We start from the raw sequence: 16,879 nt of genomic DNA, 5'->3' as shown, positions 1-16,879 counted from the left end.
GATATAAGACCCTGAACACATATAGAAGTATTTTCAAAATTAGTTTCATATTATACTTTTGTAAGGTCTGCTAATGGCACAGTGGGTACAGAGATGGCCAACTGGGTCAAGCGAACCATCCACTGTTGTTGCTTCGAAGTGGTGAATGACAGGTAACTTCATTATGCTACCATTGCACATTGTACAATATTTAACAGTGAGCCCTGGAGGGTTAAGTCTTCATCTGTCCCCCAATCTTGACCCATAGGAGGCATTCAGGGCTCAAAGAGTGACATAAACAGGATGCCATGTGGGTAATCACTAGGTATTACCATTTGAATACAAATACATTAAGATTAACCTTCATCAAAAAATGGAAACCCATCTTAAGATTTGGTGGTGTTATAAACTCAAGCACCTTCCCATGAAATAAAGTTAATTCTCAAGGAAAGAAAATTCAAAATGCTTTCATCTTGCTCCTTTTATTACACATTCAGTGAACCATCCTTAGTAAGAAATGAATGGTTAGATATATAAATGTAAGAAAGACATAACATGAGAAGATCTAGGAGAAAAATCCTCATTTAAGTCTGAGACTATGAATATCAGCTCCAGTTAGCCTTATTCAGCAACTTACCTATTTTTTTTTCTTACACAAATAACAGACAAGATAATTTAACTCTTCTTAATTGGTGGTTAGGGTTCTAGAATGTCCTTAACTTTTTTTAAAAGATCATTTTAAAACCAAAGCACTAATCTGACAGTAAAAGCATAGTACAAATATCCAAATTTCAGATCTGGCTTTTGCTAGATAGAGCCTAAGAATAAAGAAACATTCTTCCCTTTCCAGATAACTTAATAATTTAAAATATAAATAACTATTAAGTCCCACTGAATAGAGAGTGTGAAAGTTCCTGGTATAAAAACTACCTTAGAAGTTTGATGGTCATTTCATTCTATGGAGGGACAGAGACTGGATTTTGTTTGCTCTCCATAATTACTTCACAGTCTCCCTCCATTTCAAAATTGAGATTCACAAATGAACTGGATACAAGTGTTTCTGGCTGATCTGACTGAACAATGGAATCAGCCTGCAGCTTATTTTGCTGGTATTGTCTTTCTGCTTCTTCAGACATCCTGTTTTCTTCTTCTTCTTCTTCCTCCTAAAAGGAGGAAATATCAAGAATAGTTGAAATACAAATGTCCAAAAGGAATAGTATTTTTCTCCCACTTTCAGCTGCTTATGCCTTTTTTTTAACCAAAACATTAGTGTCATGTCCAATTCAGTTTCATCCAATTAAGACAAGACATACTTCTCCTTCCCCTGTTTCCAAATTGAAATGAAAACTATTGTATGAAGTATATGTAGTGAAGCTATTTTTAAAACACAGTATAGCACTGCTTAGATGAGACCTGAATTAACTTTGACATGGGCTGGATCTCTTCAGGTTAATTCTAATCTAAATAAAACATTAACTAATACTGTATCACTACAGTTACAGGATGTCAGCCTATTCAGTGGAATAGGGTGGTCTATTCACTTAAGTGATATAGCATGGTTAGTGTTCCCATAAGCACCTAGTAGACAGATAAGGCAGTCCCTGCCCTCAAGAAGTTTACAATCTAGGAATGAAGTTAAGACATTTAAGAAGAGTATTAAAACAGAAAGGAATAACCACTATAGAGATTTAGAGAGTAAATAACTTCTAGTTCCAGAACTGCTAAACTGATGGAGGAAATGGTGGCATTTGCATTGGTCCCTGTAGTATGGTGAGTCAGTACAGAGTGAGTAACCTGTCAGGATGATTAATCTAGAGATTTTCTGAGAGTGAAGGAGAAAGACCATTTAGGAGACTATCACAATAGTCCAGATGAGGTAATGAGGCTCTAAACAAGGCTAGTAGAGTTAAAAACACTCATTTGTTCGTAAAACATTTTTGAAACCACATAACAAATACAGTCAGCTGAGCTGAGCTATCTAGATTCATGCCTCTACATTGTAGCTTTACCCGAATTGCCCTCCTTGTTTGCTTGAAGGAGTAATGAAAGATTCTAATATTTATTTCAAGCTCACCAATATACACCCTGTGCTGCCCTAAGCATTTTACATAGTAACTCATTTAATCCTTAGAGCAACCCTGAGCATGGAAGCTGCAATTTTCCTCATTACAAAGACAAGGAAACTGCAGCTTATATAGGTTAAGTGTCTTGCCCAAGGTTACAAAGTTAGAAGTGGCAGAGCACTTGGTTCTCGAGCGCACACTCTTAAATGCTAAAGCTTTCTCACTCTTTAAAGGTAAACTCATTTCACCCTCACCCTAAGACCTCATGACATCTGCGCACAAAATTGCCTCATATCTTTGTGCCTTAACAACTGGCACTTACACATTTCTAGTATTGGTCATTTCCCGTGCATCAAACCCCTTCCACTTCTCCCACATCCAGTCTATGTGTCCTAAGTACAGAGACCAGGTCTTGTTTCCTCATCTAAAATTTGGAATAATAATTCAAAGAGAGGTGTGTGAAGATTAAATTAAATAACATATCTAAGGCACCTCTCACAGCAACTAGCACATGAAATCTAGCTTAATTGTGCACATAGATTGTAGGGGAATTTCAGTATTAAAAAATTCTAAAATGTATGCTAATTTGATAAAGAAATTAATGACTCGAGAATGAAATGCCTAGTATAAGGGAGCTATCTTTGGGGCAGCTAGAGGATACATGTCTTCATTATGCAACCCATGAAGTCCACAGCAAACCAAACTGAATCAAGAAAATGTAAAAAGGAGACACACCTCCTTCTTCATCCGGTAATACTCATCAATGGCATACTGGTATTTTGGGGTGCTGATGCCCAAAACAGATGCAATCTTCTCTCCGAGAAAGTCACACACTAAAAATACAAAAGTTAAATGACTTACATAATTCCATAAACATTTCTTGAGCCCTTTCTATGCACAAAGCACTGTATGAATACAAAAGTTACACTCCCTGCCCTTGGGGAGATAATGAACATTCAGTACATCTCCTTTGTGTATCTTCCTTGATTTCCCCAAGAAGCACTAGTGGCTCCTTCTGGGCTCCCAATAACACTGCTCATACCTCTTACTATAACACTTGTCACCAGGTGTTATAATTATCTGTTAGATGTCTATTTCTTCAAGAAAAATGTATACTCTCAGAGGGCTGGGATATCACTAGGCTGGGAGAAAGGAATGGATTATACTATAGCACTCACTGAGCGCCTGCCACATGCCAGGCACTATGAAAGGTTAGACTCAAAGAAGTTGAAGAACTGGCCCAAGCGGACAAAGCAGATCCAAAGTTCAATCCAGGTCTGAATGTAAAGCTCATGTTCTTTTCATTATACTAGACTGTCTAGCATATATTGAGAGCTCAGTAAATGTTTGTTGAATGAATTATTATTCACGTTTAGATCTAATGAAAGGCATAAAGTTGTAGAAGCTACGGGGGAGTTAAAATGGGAAGCAGAGGAAAGCTTTATGATTTAAAACGCATATTTAAAGTTAGCATGATTAAGTCATAAGTTGATAATTCATTTCCTTCAAATATGACTTAGTTATACCTCAACTTAAGAAATGAAATATTAATCAAATAAAACATAAATGAATTATAACTACAGGCTTTAGAATAAGCAGTTAGAATGAGAACAATATCAGGGAATCAAATAGCAAAATAGCAAAATAACTGCTAACAGGAAAGTTTCAAGAACATGAAAATTGTATCTAAATTAATATAGCTATTTTTTAGTCCTTTTTTTAAAGCATATCCAGAAGTTAAAAAATGTTTTAAGATGAAATACAAGTTAGATTAATATCTTCCAATGTGAGCTAGCTAGCTAGCTAGCTGCTGAGAAGGGAGTGACTAACCCCCAATTGTTTCTCCTTCAATTTTGAAACACCCTATTTAGTAAAGCTCCTGTTCTGGGAGCATATTATAGTGGTTATACAATATTCAAACAAAAAAATAATACCTGAGAGGGTTGATGTGGCAGCACGAAGCATGTAAAACCATAAGTAGGGGCCCCAGGTAAGTTTTGTCTGCAACAAGAGGTTAGGTTAGCAACATTCACACCTAAATTCATTCTATACATTTAGGCCAGAAAGTAGTGAAATACTTGGTGGGCACTTAGAATATTCTATAGATGATACTATAAACAGAGTACAATCCAATAAAAAAATTAAAAGCTTTGTAGAGAGAATGTCACAAAGACATTTTACATTCACCCATACAACTATCACCACCTTAAGTCCACAGAATAACCAAAAAAAGCAGCAGCCACTGAAATGGAGTTGGTTAAGTCATAACCTTAATTATTTATGAGTTATCCAGAGCCTTCCTTTCTCCTGTCTTGTTGCTTTTTTGTCTTCATTGTTCAAAAGCACACCAGAGAGTGCGTACAGTCCATGGAAAGGGATCTAAGAAATCATACAGTACAACACACGTATGATTTAGTGGGGAAGTTAAGGTTCAGAGAAATTAAGCAGATTAAGGGCACATTAAATGAACTTTTAATGGTGGGAAAATAAGTAACCAGTAAGTGGCAAGATGAGGTTTTTTTGTTGCTGTTCCTTCAAGGATTAAAAAGGGACTAGAGGGCTTCCCTGGTGGCGCAGTAGTTCAGAGTCCGCCTGCCGATGCAGGGGACATGGGTTCGTGCCCGGGTCCGGGAGGATTCCACATGCCGCGGAGCGGCTAGGCTCGTGAGCCGTGGCCACTGAGCCTGCACGTCCAGAGCCTGTGCTCCGCAATGGGAGAGGCCACAACAGTGAGAGGCCCGCATACCGCAAAAAAAAAAAAAAAAAAAAAGGGACTAGAGCATATAACCCAAGAACAGTTTAGTATCTATTTGGTAGGCTAGGACCACTGGCAGAATGCAATCTACACTACACACCTGCATAGTTAACCTTGGTAATTCCATAGAATACTTTTGTGAAGCTTGCCACATAGATGACAGTTTGCCTCTGTGGATGAAATCAGTAATAGGAGCATGATTCATCATACCAATATTTTTGTTTATGAAAAGAAAACATAGTATAGAGCCTACAATCGATCAAACACATTAGTAATTATTTGAATATTGGTTCCAGGGAGAGAAGGAAAAGATAAACCTGTCCATAATCTTCTTAGATAAGATATGCTGATGATTATAAGGGCGTTAAAAATGCATATACAAGAATATCTGTATTACTGAAAACTGTAGACACTGGAAATGACCCTTTTTTCTCTATTGGTGAAATGGAAGTATCTTCCTTTTCCGCTGCCTAAAGCTAACGAAGTTGCCAATTTCGGTGTTATTTCCTTTCTTCCTGGTTAAGGAAAATTTTTCACCTAGGGTTTTCAAAGTCATTTTGAGTGGCCACTGTCTGTCTTAACAACTTCTTATGCAAATTAATTTAAAAATAAAGTTCTATATTTTAAATATTTTTTTAAAAAGGAATATCTGTAAGACTGGGCAGATGGGCTAAAGCAGAGAGGAGTAAACATGTAACATAGTCTTTCAATGAAAAGTAGGTATATCAATTCCTGTGATAACATTTCTGAAAAGACACACAAGTAAGGTAGCTCCTTAGTTTCTCTTTACACAAGAATGGATGTCCGAATGCTGGGAAGATGGCGGAAGAGTAAGACGCGGAGATCACCTTCCTCCCCACAGATACACCAGAAATACAACTACAAGTGGAACAATTCCTACAGAACACCTACTGAAGGCTGGCAGGAGACCTCAGACCTCCCCAAAACAAAAAACAGACGCCCTCCAGCGACCTACACGCAGAGGCAGGTCCAAATCCAAAGCTGAGCCCCTGTGAGCTGTGAGAACAAAGAAGAGAAACGGAAATCTCTCCCAGCAGCCTCAGAAACAGCAGATTAAAGCTCCACGATCAACTTGATGTACTCGGGATCTGTGAAATACATGAATAGACAACGAATCATCCCAAATTGAGGAGGTGGGCTTTGAGAGCAAGATCTATGATTTTTTCCCCTTTTCCTTTTTTTGTGAATGTGTATGTGTATGCTTCTGTGTGAGATCTTGTCTGTATAGTTTTGCTTCCACCATTTGTCCTAGGGTTCTATCCGTCCATGTTTTTTTTTTAAATTTTTTTCTTAATAATTAATTTTAATTTTAATAACTTTATTATACTTTACCTTCTTTCTTTCTTTCCTTCCTTCCTTCCTTCCTTCCTTCCTTCCTTTCCTTCCTTCCTTCCTTCCTTCCTTCCTTCCTTCCCTCCCTCCCTCCTTTAGACAACGAATCATCCCAAATTGAGGAGGTGGTCTCTGAGAGCAATATTTATGATTTTTTCCCCTATACCCCTTTTTGTGAGGGTGTATGTGTATGCTTCTGTGTAAGATTTTGTCTGTACAGCTTTGCTTCCAACATTTGTCCTAAAGGTTCTATCCGTCCCTTTTTTTTTTCTAAATAATTATTTTTTAATTCAATAACTTTATTATACTTTATTTTATTTTACTGTATCTTCTTTCTTTCTGTCTTTTTTCCTTCCTTCCCTCTTTCCTTCCTTCCTCCCTCCCTCCCTCCTTTCTTTCCTTCTTGCCTTCTTTCCTTCTTTGCTTCTTTCTTTCTTTCTTCCTTCCTTCCTTCCTTCCCTCCTTTCTTTCTTTCTTTCTTTCTTTCTTTCTTCATACTTCTACTTATTCTCTCTACTTTTTCTCCCTTTTATTCTGAGCCGTGTGGATGAAAGGCTCTTGGTGCTCCAGCCAGGAGTCAGGGCTCTGCCTCTGAGGTAGGAGAGCCAACTTCAGGACACTGGTCAACAAGAGACCTCCCAGCTCCACATAATATCAAACGGCGAAAATCTCCCAGAGATCTCCATCTCAACACCAGCACCCAGCTTCACTCAACGACCAGCAAGCTACAGTGCTGGACATCCTATGCCAAACAACTAGCAAGACAGGAACACAACCCCACCCATTAGCAGAGAGGCTGCCCAAAATCATAATAAGGCCAGAGACACCCCAAAACACACCACCAGACGTGAACCTGCTCACTAGAGAGACAAGATCCAGCCTCATCCACCACAACACAGGCACTAGTCCCCTCCACCAGGAAGTCTACACAACCCACTGAACCAATCTTAGCCACTGGAGGCAGACATCAAAAACAGCGGGAACTACGAACCTGTAGCCTGCAAAAAGGAGACCCCAAACACAGTAAGATAAGCAAAATGAGAAGACAGAAAAACACACAGCAGATAAAGGAGCAAGATAAAACTGTATCAGACCTAACAAATGAAGAGGAAATAGGCAGTCTACCTGAAAAAGAATTCAGAATAATGATAGTAAGGATGATCTAAAATCTTGGAAATAGAATGGACAAAATGCAAGAAACAGTGAACAAGGACCTAGAAGAAATAAAGATGAAACAAGCAACGATGAACAACACAATAAATGAAATTAAAAGTACTCTAGATGGGATCAATAGCAGAATAACTGAGGCAGAAGACCGGATAAGTGACCTGGAAGATAAAATAGTGGAAATAACTACTGCAGAGCAGAATAAAGAAAAAAGAATGAAAAGAACTGAGGACAGTCTCAGAGACCTCTGGGACAACATTAAACGCACCAACATTCGAATTATAGGGGTTCCAGAAGAAGAAGAGAAAAAGAAAGGGACTGAGAAAATATTTGAAGAGATTATAGTTGAAAACTTCCCTAATATGGGAAAGGAAATAGTTAAGCAAGTCCAGGAAGCACAGAGAGTCCCATACAGGATAAATCCAAGGAGAAATACGCCAAGACACATATTAATCAAACTATCAAAAATTAAATACAAAGAAAGCATATTAAAAGCAGCAAGGGAAAAACAACAAATAACACACAAGGGAATCCCCATAAGGTTAACAGCTGATCTCTCAGCAGAAACCCTACAAGCCAGAAGGGAGTGGCAGGACATACTGAAAGTGATGAAGGAGAAAAACCTGCAACCAAGACTACTCTACCCAGCAAGGATCTCATTCAGATTTGATGGAGAAATTAAAACCTTTACAGACAAGCAAAAGCTGAGAGAGTTCAGCACCACCAAACCAGCTTTACAACAAATGCTAAAGGAACTTCTCTAGACAAGAAACACAAGAGAAGGAAAAGACCTATAATAACAAACCCAAAAAAATTTAGAAAATGGGGATAGGAACATACATATCGATAATTACCTTAAATGTAAATGGACTAAATGCTCCCACCAAAAGACACAGATTGGCTGAATGGATACAAAAACAAGACCCTTATATATGCTGTCTGCAAGAGACCCACTTCAGACCTAGAGACACATACAGACTGAAAGTAAGGGGATGGAAAAAGATATTCCATGCAAATGGAAACCAAAAGAAAGCTGGAGTAGCAATTCTCATATCAGACAAAATAGACTTTAAAATAAGGACTATTAAAAGAGACAAAGAAGGACACTACATAATGATCAAGGGATCAATCCAAGAAGAAGATATAACAATTGTAAATATTTACACACCCAACGTAGGAGCACCTCAATACATAAGGCAAATACTAACAGCCATAAAAGGGGAAATCGACAGTAACACATTCATAGTAGGGGACTTTAACACCCCACTTTCACCCATGGACAGATCATCCAAAATGAAACTAAATAAGGAAACACAAGCTTTAAATGATACATTAAACAAGATGGACTTAATTGATATTTATAGGACACTCCATCCAAAAACAACAGAATACACATTTTTCTTAAGTGCTCATGGAACATTCTCCAGGATAGATCATATCTTGGGTCACAAATCAAGCCTTGGTAAATTTAAGAAAATTGAAATTGTATCAAGTATCTTTTCCGACCACAACGCCATGAGACTAGATATCAATTACAGGAAAAGATCTGTAAAAAATACAAACACATGGAGGCTAAACAATACACTACTTAATAATGAAGTGATCACTGAAGAAATCAAAGAGGAAATCAAAAAATACCTAGAAACAAATGACAATGGAGACACAACGACCCAAAACCTATGGGATGCAGCAAAAGCAGTTCTAAGGGGGAAGTTTATAGCAATACAAGCCCACCTTAAGAAGCAGGAAACATCTCGAAAAAACAACCTAACCTTGCACCTCAAGCAATTAGAGAAAGAAGAACAAAAAAACCCCAAAGCTAGCAGAAGGAAACAAATCATAAAAATCAGATCAGAAATAAATGAAAAAGAAATGAAGGAAACAATAGCAAAGATCAATAAAACTAAAAGCTGGTTCTTTGAGAAGATAAACAAAATAGATAAACCATTAGCCAGACTCATCAAGAAAAAAAGGGAGAAGACTCAAATCAATAGAATTAGAAATGAAAAAGGAGAAGTAACAACTGACACTGCAGAAATAAAAAAGATCATGAGAGATTACTACAAGCAACTCTATGCCAATAAAATGGACAATCTGGAAGAAATGGACAAATTCTTAGAAATGCACAACCTGCCAAGACTGAATCAGGAAGAAATAGAAAATATGAACAGACCAATCACAAGCACTGAAATTGAAACTGTGATTAAAAATCTTACAACAAACAAAAGCCCAGGACCAGATGGCTTCACAGGCGAATTCTATCAAACATTTAGAGAAGAACTAACACCTATCCTTCTCAAACTCTTCCAAAATATAGCAGAGGGAGGAACACTCCCAAATTCCTTCTATGAGGCCACCATCACCTTGATACCAAAACCAGACAAGGATGTCACAAAGAAAGAAAACTACAGGCAAATATCACTGATGAACATAGATGCAAAAATCCTCAACAAAATACTAACAAACAGAATCCAACAGCACATTAAAAGGATCATACACCATGATCAAGTGGGGTTTATTCCAGGAATGCAAGGATTCTTCAATGTACGCAAATCAATCAACGTGATACACCATATTAACAAATTGAAGGAGAAAAACCATATGATCATCTCAATAGATGCAGAGAAAGCTTTTGACAAAATTCAACACCTATTTATGATAAAAACCCTCCAGAAAGTAGGCATAGAGGGAACTTTCCTCAACATAATAAAAGCCACATATGACAAGGCCACAGTCAACATCATCCTCAATGGTGAAAAACTGAAAGCATTTCCACTAAGATCAGGAACAAGACAAGGTTGCCCACTCTCACCACTATTATTCAACATAGTTTTGGAAGTTTTAGCCACAGCAATCAGAGAAGAAAAGGAAATAAAAGGAATCCAAATCGGAAAAGAAGAAGTAAAGCTGTCACTGTTTGCAGATGACATGATACTATACATAGAGAATCCTAAAGATGCTACCAGAAAACTACTAGAGCTAATCAATGAATTTGGTAAAGTAGCAGGATACAAAATTAATGCACAGAAATCTCTGGCATTCCTATACACTAATGATGAAAAATCTGAAAGTGAAATCAAGAAAACACTCCCATTTACCACTGCAACAAAAAGAACAAAATATCTAGGAATAAACCTACCTAAGGAGACAAAAGACCCGTATGCAGAAAATTTTAAGACACTGATGAAAGAAATTAAAGATGATACAAATAGATGGAGAGATATACCATGTTCTTGGATTGGAAGAATCAACATAGTGAAAATGACTCTACTACCCAAAGCAATCTATAGATTCAATGCAATCCCTATCAAACTACCACTGGCATTTTTCACAGAACTAGAACAAAAAATTTCTCAATTTGTATGGAAACACAAAAGACCCCGAATAGCCAAAGCAATCTTGAGAATGAAAAAAGGAGCTGGAGGAATCAGGCTCCCTGACTTCAGACTATACTACAAAGCTACAGTAATCAAGACAGTATGGTATTGGCAGAAAAACAGGAAGATAGATAAATGGAACAGGATAGAAAGCCCAGAGATAAACCCACTCACATATGGACACCTGATCTTTGATAAAGGAGGCAGGAATGTACAGTGCAGAAAGGACAGCCTCTTCAATAAGTGGTGCTGGGAAAACTGGACAGATACATCTAAAAGTATGAGATTAGATCACTCCCTAACACTATACACAAAAATAAGCTCAAAATGGATTAAAGACCTAAATGTAAGGCCAGAAACTATCAAACTCTTAGAGGAAAACATAGGCAGAACACTCTATGACATAAATCACAGAAAGATCCTTTCTGACCCACCTCCTAGAGTAATGGAAATAAAAACAAAAATAAACAAATGGGACCTAATGAAACTTCAAAGCTTTTGCACAGCAAAGGAAACCATAAACAAGACCAAAAGACAACCCTCAGAATGGGAGAAAATATTTGCAAATGAAGCAACTGACCAAGGATTAATCTCCAAAATTTACAAGCAGCTCATGCAACTCAATATCAAAAAAACAAACAACCCAATCCAAAAATGGGCAGAAGACCTAAATAGACATTTCTGCAAAGAAGATATACAGACTGCCAACAAACACATGAAAGAATGCTCAACATCACTAATCATTAGAGAAATGCAAATCAAATCTACAATGATATATCATCTCACACCAGTCAGAATGGCCATCATCAAAAAATCTAGAAACAATAAATGCTGGAGAGGGTGTGGAGAAAAGGGAACCCTCTTGCACTGTTGGTGGGAATGTGAATTGGTTCAGCCACTATGGAGAACAGTATGGAGGTTCCTTAAAATACTACAAATAGAACTACCATATGACCCAGCAATCCCATTACTGGGCATATACCCTGAGAAAACCATAATTCAAAAAGAGTCATGTACCAAAATGTTCATTGCAGCTCTATTTACAATAGCCCAGAGATGGAAACAACCTAAGTGCCCATCATCGGATGAATGGATAAAGAAGATGTGGCACATATATACAATGCACTATTACTCAGCCATAAAAAGAAACGAAATGGAGCTATTTGTAATGAGGTGGATAGACCTAGAGTCTGTCATACAGAGTGAAGTAAGTCAGAAAGAAAAAGACAAATACTGTATGCTAACACATATATATGGAATTTAAGAAGAAAAAAAAAATGTCATGAAGAACCTAGGGGTAAGACAGGAATAAAGACACAGACCTACTGGAGAAGGGACTTGAGGATATGGGGAGGGGGAAGGGTGAGCTGTGACAGGGCGAGAGAGAGTCATGGACATATACACACTAACAAACGTAAGGTAGATAGCTAGTGGGAAGCAGCCGCATGGCACAGGGATATCGGCTTGGTGCTTTGTGACCGCCTGGAGGGGTGGGATAGGGAGGGTGGGAGGGAGGGAGACGCAAGAGGGAAGAGATATGGGAACATATGTATATGTATAACTGATTCACTTTGTTATAAAGCAGAAAGTAACACACCATTGTAAAGCAATTATACCCCAATAAAGATGTTAAAAAAAAAAAAAAAAAGAATGGATGTCCAAGCAAACAAATACAGTCAAGGAAACACTGTATATTTCTGACTCCCTGATAAAAACCTGCTATATCTTCTACATTCAGTGCAGGAGGCATCTCTTAGGTGGGGATAAGGGGCTCTGTTTAGTGGCTCTGTTTAAGATGCTCTGACTTTAGTGTTTACTTTTTTTTTTTAACAGCAAATGGGACAGTACAGATACATAGGGAATGGAAGCAATTTCTATAACACATAATAAGTGATAAGGCCAAGAAACTAGTTAGAAAAGGACTCAGCATGCTTTTGGAGAAAAGCATGCATTTCTCAGTGGACCAATTCTCCTGGGGTTGTTTCTAGAGAGAACAATTGCTAATATCCAGGCTGCAACTACCAAAGAGTCAAACCTGCTCCAGAGCTGAGACACTGGATAAGGATTCCTGAATACCATCTATCATTATCACACAGAGTTATACAGAATGAATGGATAGGGCCCTTTGTGCAGACACTGACCCAGAGTCTACACTGGAACCCTGCCACCACTGCCAGCATCACTACCGCCACCACCACTCCAGTAACAGAAGAACTGGGACAAGATCTTGAGTCTTTAAGACTTCCAATTTATGAGCGCAAACTCAAGTAGATTCATCTCTTTCTTCAAAAATTTAATTATCTATTTCTTCCTACATAATTTTCCATCTCTTCCTTAATAAAGAACTATTAAGACTTGCTATCTTTTGTTTTGAAACAACTTATTTTTAAATTATAAAAGTAATGCTCATTTATTGCAATAACACAAAATGGAAAAAGTATAAAGAAAATTTAAGTCACCCATTTTTCCACCATCCATAGATAATATCATTAACATCTTAGTATATTTTTCCCAGTCTTTTCCTCAGCATATATGTGTTTTACAACATTGCTATACTTTTTCTATCCTGCTGTTTTTCCCATTTACTATATTGAAAATATTAAGCATATTTCCCAAATGCTTAAATTCTTAAGGGTGGAATAACTAGGTCAAAAATATAATCATTTGGAAAGCTCTCCCTTCACAATGCAAAACTTCACACCAGAAAATTTACCAATAAATATTCAGCAGTAATGTATGAGATTGTCCATTCCCTTGTACCCTCATTACAGCATATTGTTCTTTTCCTTTTTAAAAATTTGATAGGCAAAAATGAGCCCAGATAATTTTCAGTTCTGACTATATTAAGAAAGGCATCAGTCCATTTATATAGGTAACAGTTATGTGCATAATCAAAGTTTTTAATATGTATAGTTAGATACATACATATACACATATTTAAGGAACCCTAAGCGAAACTAAATCAATGGTTAAAGGAATTACTGGAAATATGTTTACTCTTAACGTTCATCTAAGGTAAAATCTAAGGAAAACAATTATAAGATTGTAAAAAGATCTAGGTCTCCATTTCTTACTTTCTATCAAGTATCATATGCCAGGAGTATTATTCTTTTATTTATTTATTTTTGACTGCATTGGGTCTTTGTTGCTGCGCGCGGGCTTTCTCTAGTTGCGGCAAGAGGGGGCTACTCTTCCTTGTGGTGCGCGAGCTTCTCATTGCGGTGGCTTCTCTTGTTGCCGAGCATGGACTCTAGGTACATGGGCTTTAGTAGTTGTGGCTCGTGGGCTCAGTAGTTCTGGCTCGCGGGCTCTAGAGCACAGGCTCAGTAGTTCTGGGTGCACGGGCTTAGTTGCTCCACTGCATGTGGGATCTTCCCGGACCAGGGCTCAAACCCGTGTCCCCTGCATTGGCAGGCGGATTCTTAACCACTGTGCCACCAGGGAAGTCCCAGGAGTATTATTCTTAAATCTTTATTTTAGATATCAGGGTTTTTCTTTAATTGGGTCTGTTCTACATATCTACTATGTAAATATACAATAACTTTTCCAAATTCCTGTGTCCTATCAGATTTACGATGCATTAGAAGCCAATAGAAATTGGAAAGTCTGCTTTGCACATTAAGTGATGCTAGGTCTGTCTTTAATTATAAACAGCTGCTAGGATGATTATTATTTTAAAAAAAGGCAAGTGTTGGTGAGTATGTAAAGAAATTAGAACCCTTGGACGCTGTTGGTGGGAATGTAAAATGGTGCAGCCATTTATGGAAAACAGTAGGGCGGTTCCTCAAAAAATAAAATACAAACACCAAATGATCCAGCAATTCCACTTCTGGGTATTTATCCAAAAGAACTGAAATTAGAATCTCGAAGAGGTATTTCCACTCTCTTGTTAGTGGCAGCATTATTTACAGTAGCCAAGATATGGAAACAACCTAAGTGTCCCCATTAAAGAGGAAACCACTATCTGCAAGTTTGCTTTACGACCAGAAGTCTACATTAAACTACAGCATTAAAAAAAAGATGACTAACATTAACATGTGCATGCATAAGTAATAAACCAAACGAAGATATCTATAGTTCAGGCAGCAATTAAGAATATCCAAAAAATGAATTGTATCTCTTTTAGCAAAAGATTTAAGTAATTGGTTTTTTTTGGCCTTGGTTAACTTAGCCAACATAGATAGTCCTATTTGGTAATTATAAATTCTTCATGAACGGTACCAGATTTTTTTCTGAAAATTTTATGTAGAAGTGAAGTATAATGTCAGCTCTCAGCTTCCAACTAAGTTTATAACATAAGCTTCCTACTGGCAGTATTTATACACACACACACACACACACACACACACACACACACACACATATATATGGTATTAGTATATAATAGCAGCTCCTCATTGCCTAAAAAAATCACTATACTCTAGGAGACACAATTACCACCAAGGAAAATATAACTTTACAACTTCAAAATGGATATTTCAGGAATGAAGCCAAACAAGTTAATTTCATAAACTTTCAAATGATTCTTGAATAAGAAATGTAGGGAAAATTGTTAAATTTAGTCATGGGTTTTCAAATTCCAATAGAGTTCTAAAATTACCTTTTGAGCAAGATTCCTTGTGCTACCTACTGTATTTGCTTTGTTATCTAATACTACCTTACATGTATATAGTTCTTAGTCATTTTTCAATGAGTCTTCATATGTACTATCTTTTTAATCTTCAAAAACAATTCTTAATGTCGATGAGACAAAGGTTATCTTTTTTTTGTAGTCGTGAGACCTGAAGTGCAGTGGGATTAAGTCGTCATCACAGGGAGGTGACTACTCCAGGACTAAGCCAGAACTGAAACCAGCTCTGACTATGCATGCTGCCTCCCAGCGAAGGAAACAGACAGGTTTCTTATCACCCAGGTTTCTTGTCTTAGTTTAGGCCTAAAAATTCAAATAAATTCGAAAGACAACATACTATATACAAACTATTTTAAGAGTGGATATGGACTTACAGCACAACAGCAGGAGGAACTCTGTGGACCCACTACCCAGTGAAACTGGTGAAAATTATTTAAAATAAACATTTAAACCCTCTGGAAATGGTCCTAAGGATATACTACAAATGAAAAAAACATCTATTCAAGAAAATAAATAAAAATTTGACAAGAAAATGAGAGTATGAAGCAAGTGAACCAAGACCATTGGCCTTCCCGGCAAAGTGAAGTGGAAATTCACTGCCAGACTGGTACAGCTAAGAACACAGGGCTCCTTCTACTCCCAGCTTCCACTGGAGCCCGTGTGCCACAACTAGAGAAAAGCCCACACACTGCAACAAAGAGCCCGTGCGCCACAGTGAAAGATTCTCAGCCATAAATAAATAAATAAATAAATATTGTAAAAAACAGGCGGGCTTCCCTGGTGGCGCAGTGGTTGAGAGTCGGCCTGACGATGCAGGGGACGCGGGTTCATGCCCCGGTCCAGGAGGATCCCGCATGCCGCGGAGCGGCTGGGCCCGTGAGCCATGGCCGCTGAGCCTGCGCGACCGGAGCCTGTGCTCTGCAACGGGAGAGGCCACAACAGTGAGAGGCCCGCGTACCGCAAGGAGAGAGAAAGGAAAGAACAGAAAAAAAAAAACAGACGAGGGATCTGAATAGGCATTTCTCTAAAGATGATATACAAATGGCCAATAAACAAATGAAAAGATGCTCAATATCACTGGCCACCAGGGAAATGCAAATTAAACCATAATGAGATGCCACTTCACACCCACAAGGACAACTAGAATAAAAAAGATAGTAACAAGTGTTAATAAGGATGTAGAGAAATCAGAACCCTCATTCAATGCTGGCAGTAATTTTAAATGGTGCAGCCACTTTGGAAAACAATTTGGTGGTTCTTCAAATGACTGAATACAGGATTTCCCTGCTATCCATAAGTAGAGCATTCCTATGAAACCTTTCATAACGCAAAATTGTGTAAAGTAAATAAGTGATTACCTTAGGACACATCTTACTAAACAGCTGAACAAAATAAATCGAAACAAAGCACAAATGCTCACAGATACAGTTCAAAGCTATGGCGGCTTGATGCTGTGATGCTGAGTATAGTTCCCCTGGGAAGGAGCTTCAAGGTGCCTCTCTCACTGTTCAGGGTGCCCACCACCTCTACAAGGGCTCACTGCAAAACAAATTCT

General features: G+C 37.9%; 1 protein-coding gene across 4 annotated transcripts in view; it reads right to left on the bottom strand.

Moving 5' to 3' along the window:
- The window catches only part of FAM177A1 (family with sequence similarity 177 member A1), a 28,346-nt gene that overhangs the window by 2,163 nt on the left and 9,304 nt on the right, over positions 1 to 16,879 (bottom strand). For 3 of the 4 annotated variants that reach the window (XM_012533099.3, XM_049705954.1, XM_033428372.2), the window contains 3 exons: positions 3,977 to 4,043; positions 2,778 to 2,875; positions 443 to 1,142 (listed from right to left, as the gene is read on the bottom strand). In XM_012533099.3, the coding sequence (XP_012388553.1) occupies positions 936 to 1,142; positions 2,778 to 2,875; positions 3,977 to 4,043 (372 nt within the window). In that variant the 3' untranslated portion in view covers positions 443 to 935. Of the gene's footprint in view, positions 1 to 442; positions 1,143 to 2,777; positions 2,876 to 3,976; positions 4,044 to 16,879 lie in introns of those variants that run through there. The other variant, XM_004269965.4, reaches the window with a different exon arrangement.

This window comes from Orcinus orca, chromosome 2 (genome assembly GCF_937001465.1).
Source record: "Orcinus orca chromosome 2, mOrcOrc1.1, whole genome shotgun sequence".
NCBI classification, from domain to species: domain Eukaryota; kingdom Metazoa; phylum Chordata; class Mammalia; order Artiodactyla; family Delphinidae; genus Orcinus; species Orcinus orca.
The sequence above is the reverse complement of the archived record's forward strand: the minus strand, read 5'-3'. Positions and strand labels throughout refer to the sequence as shown.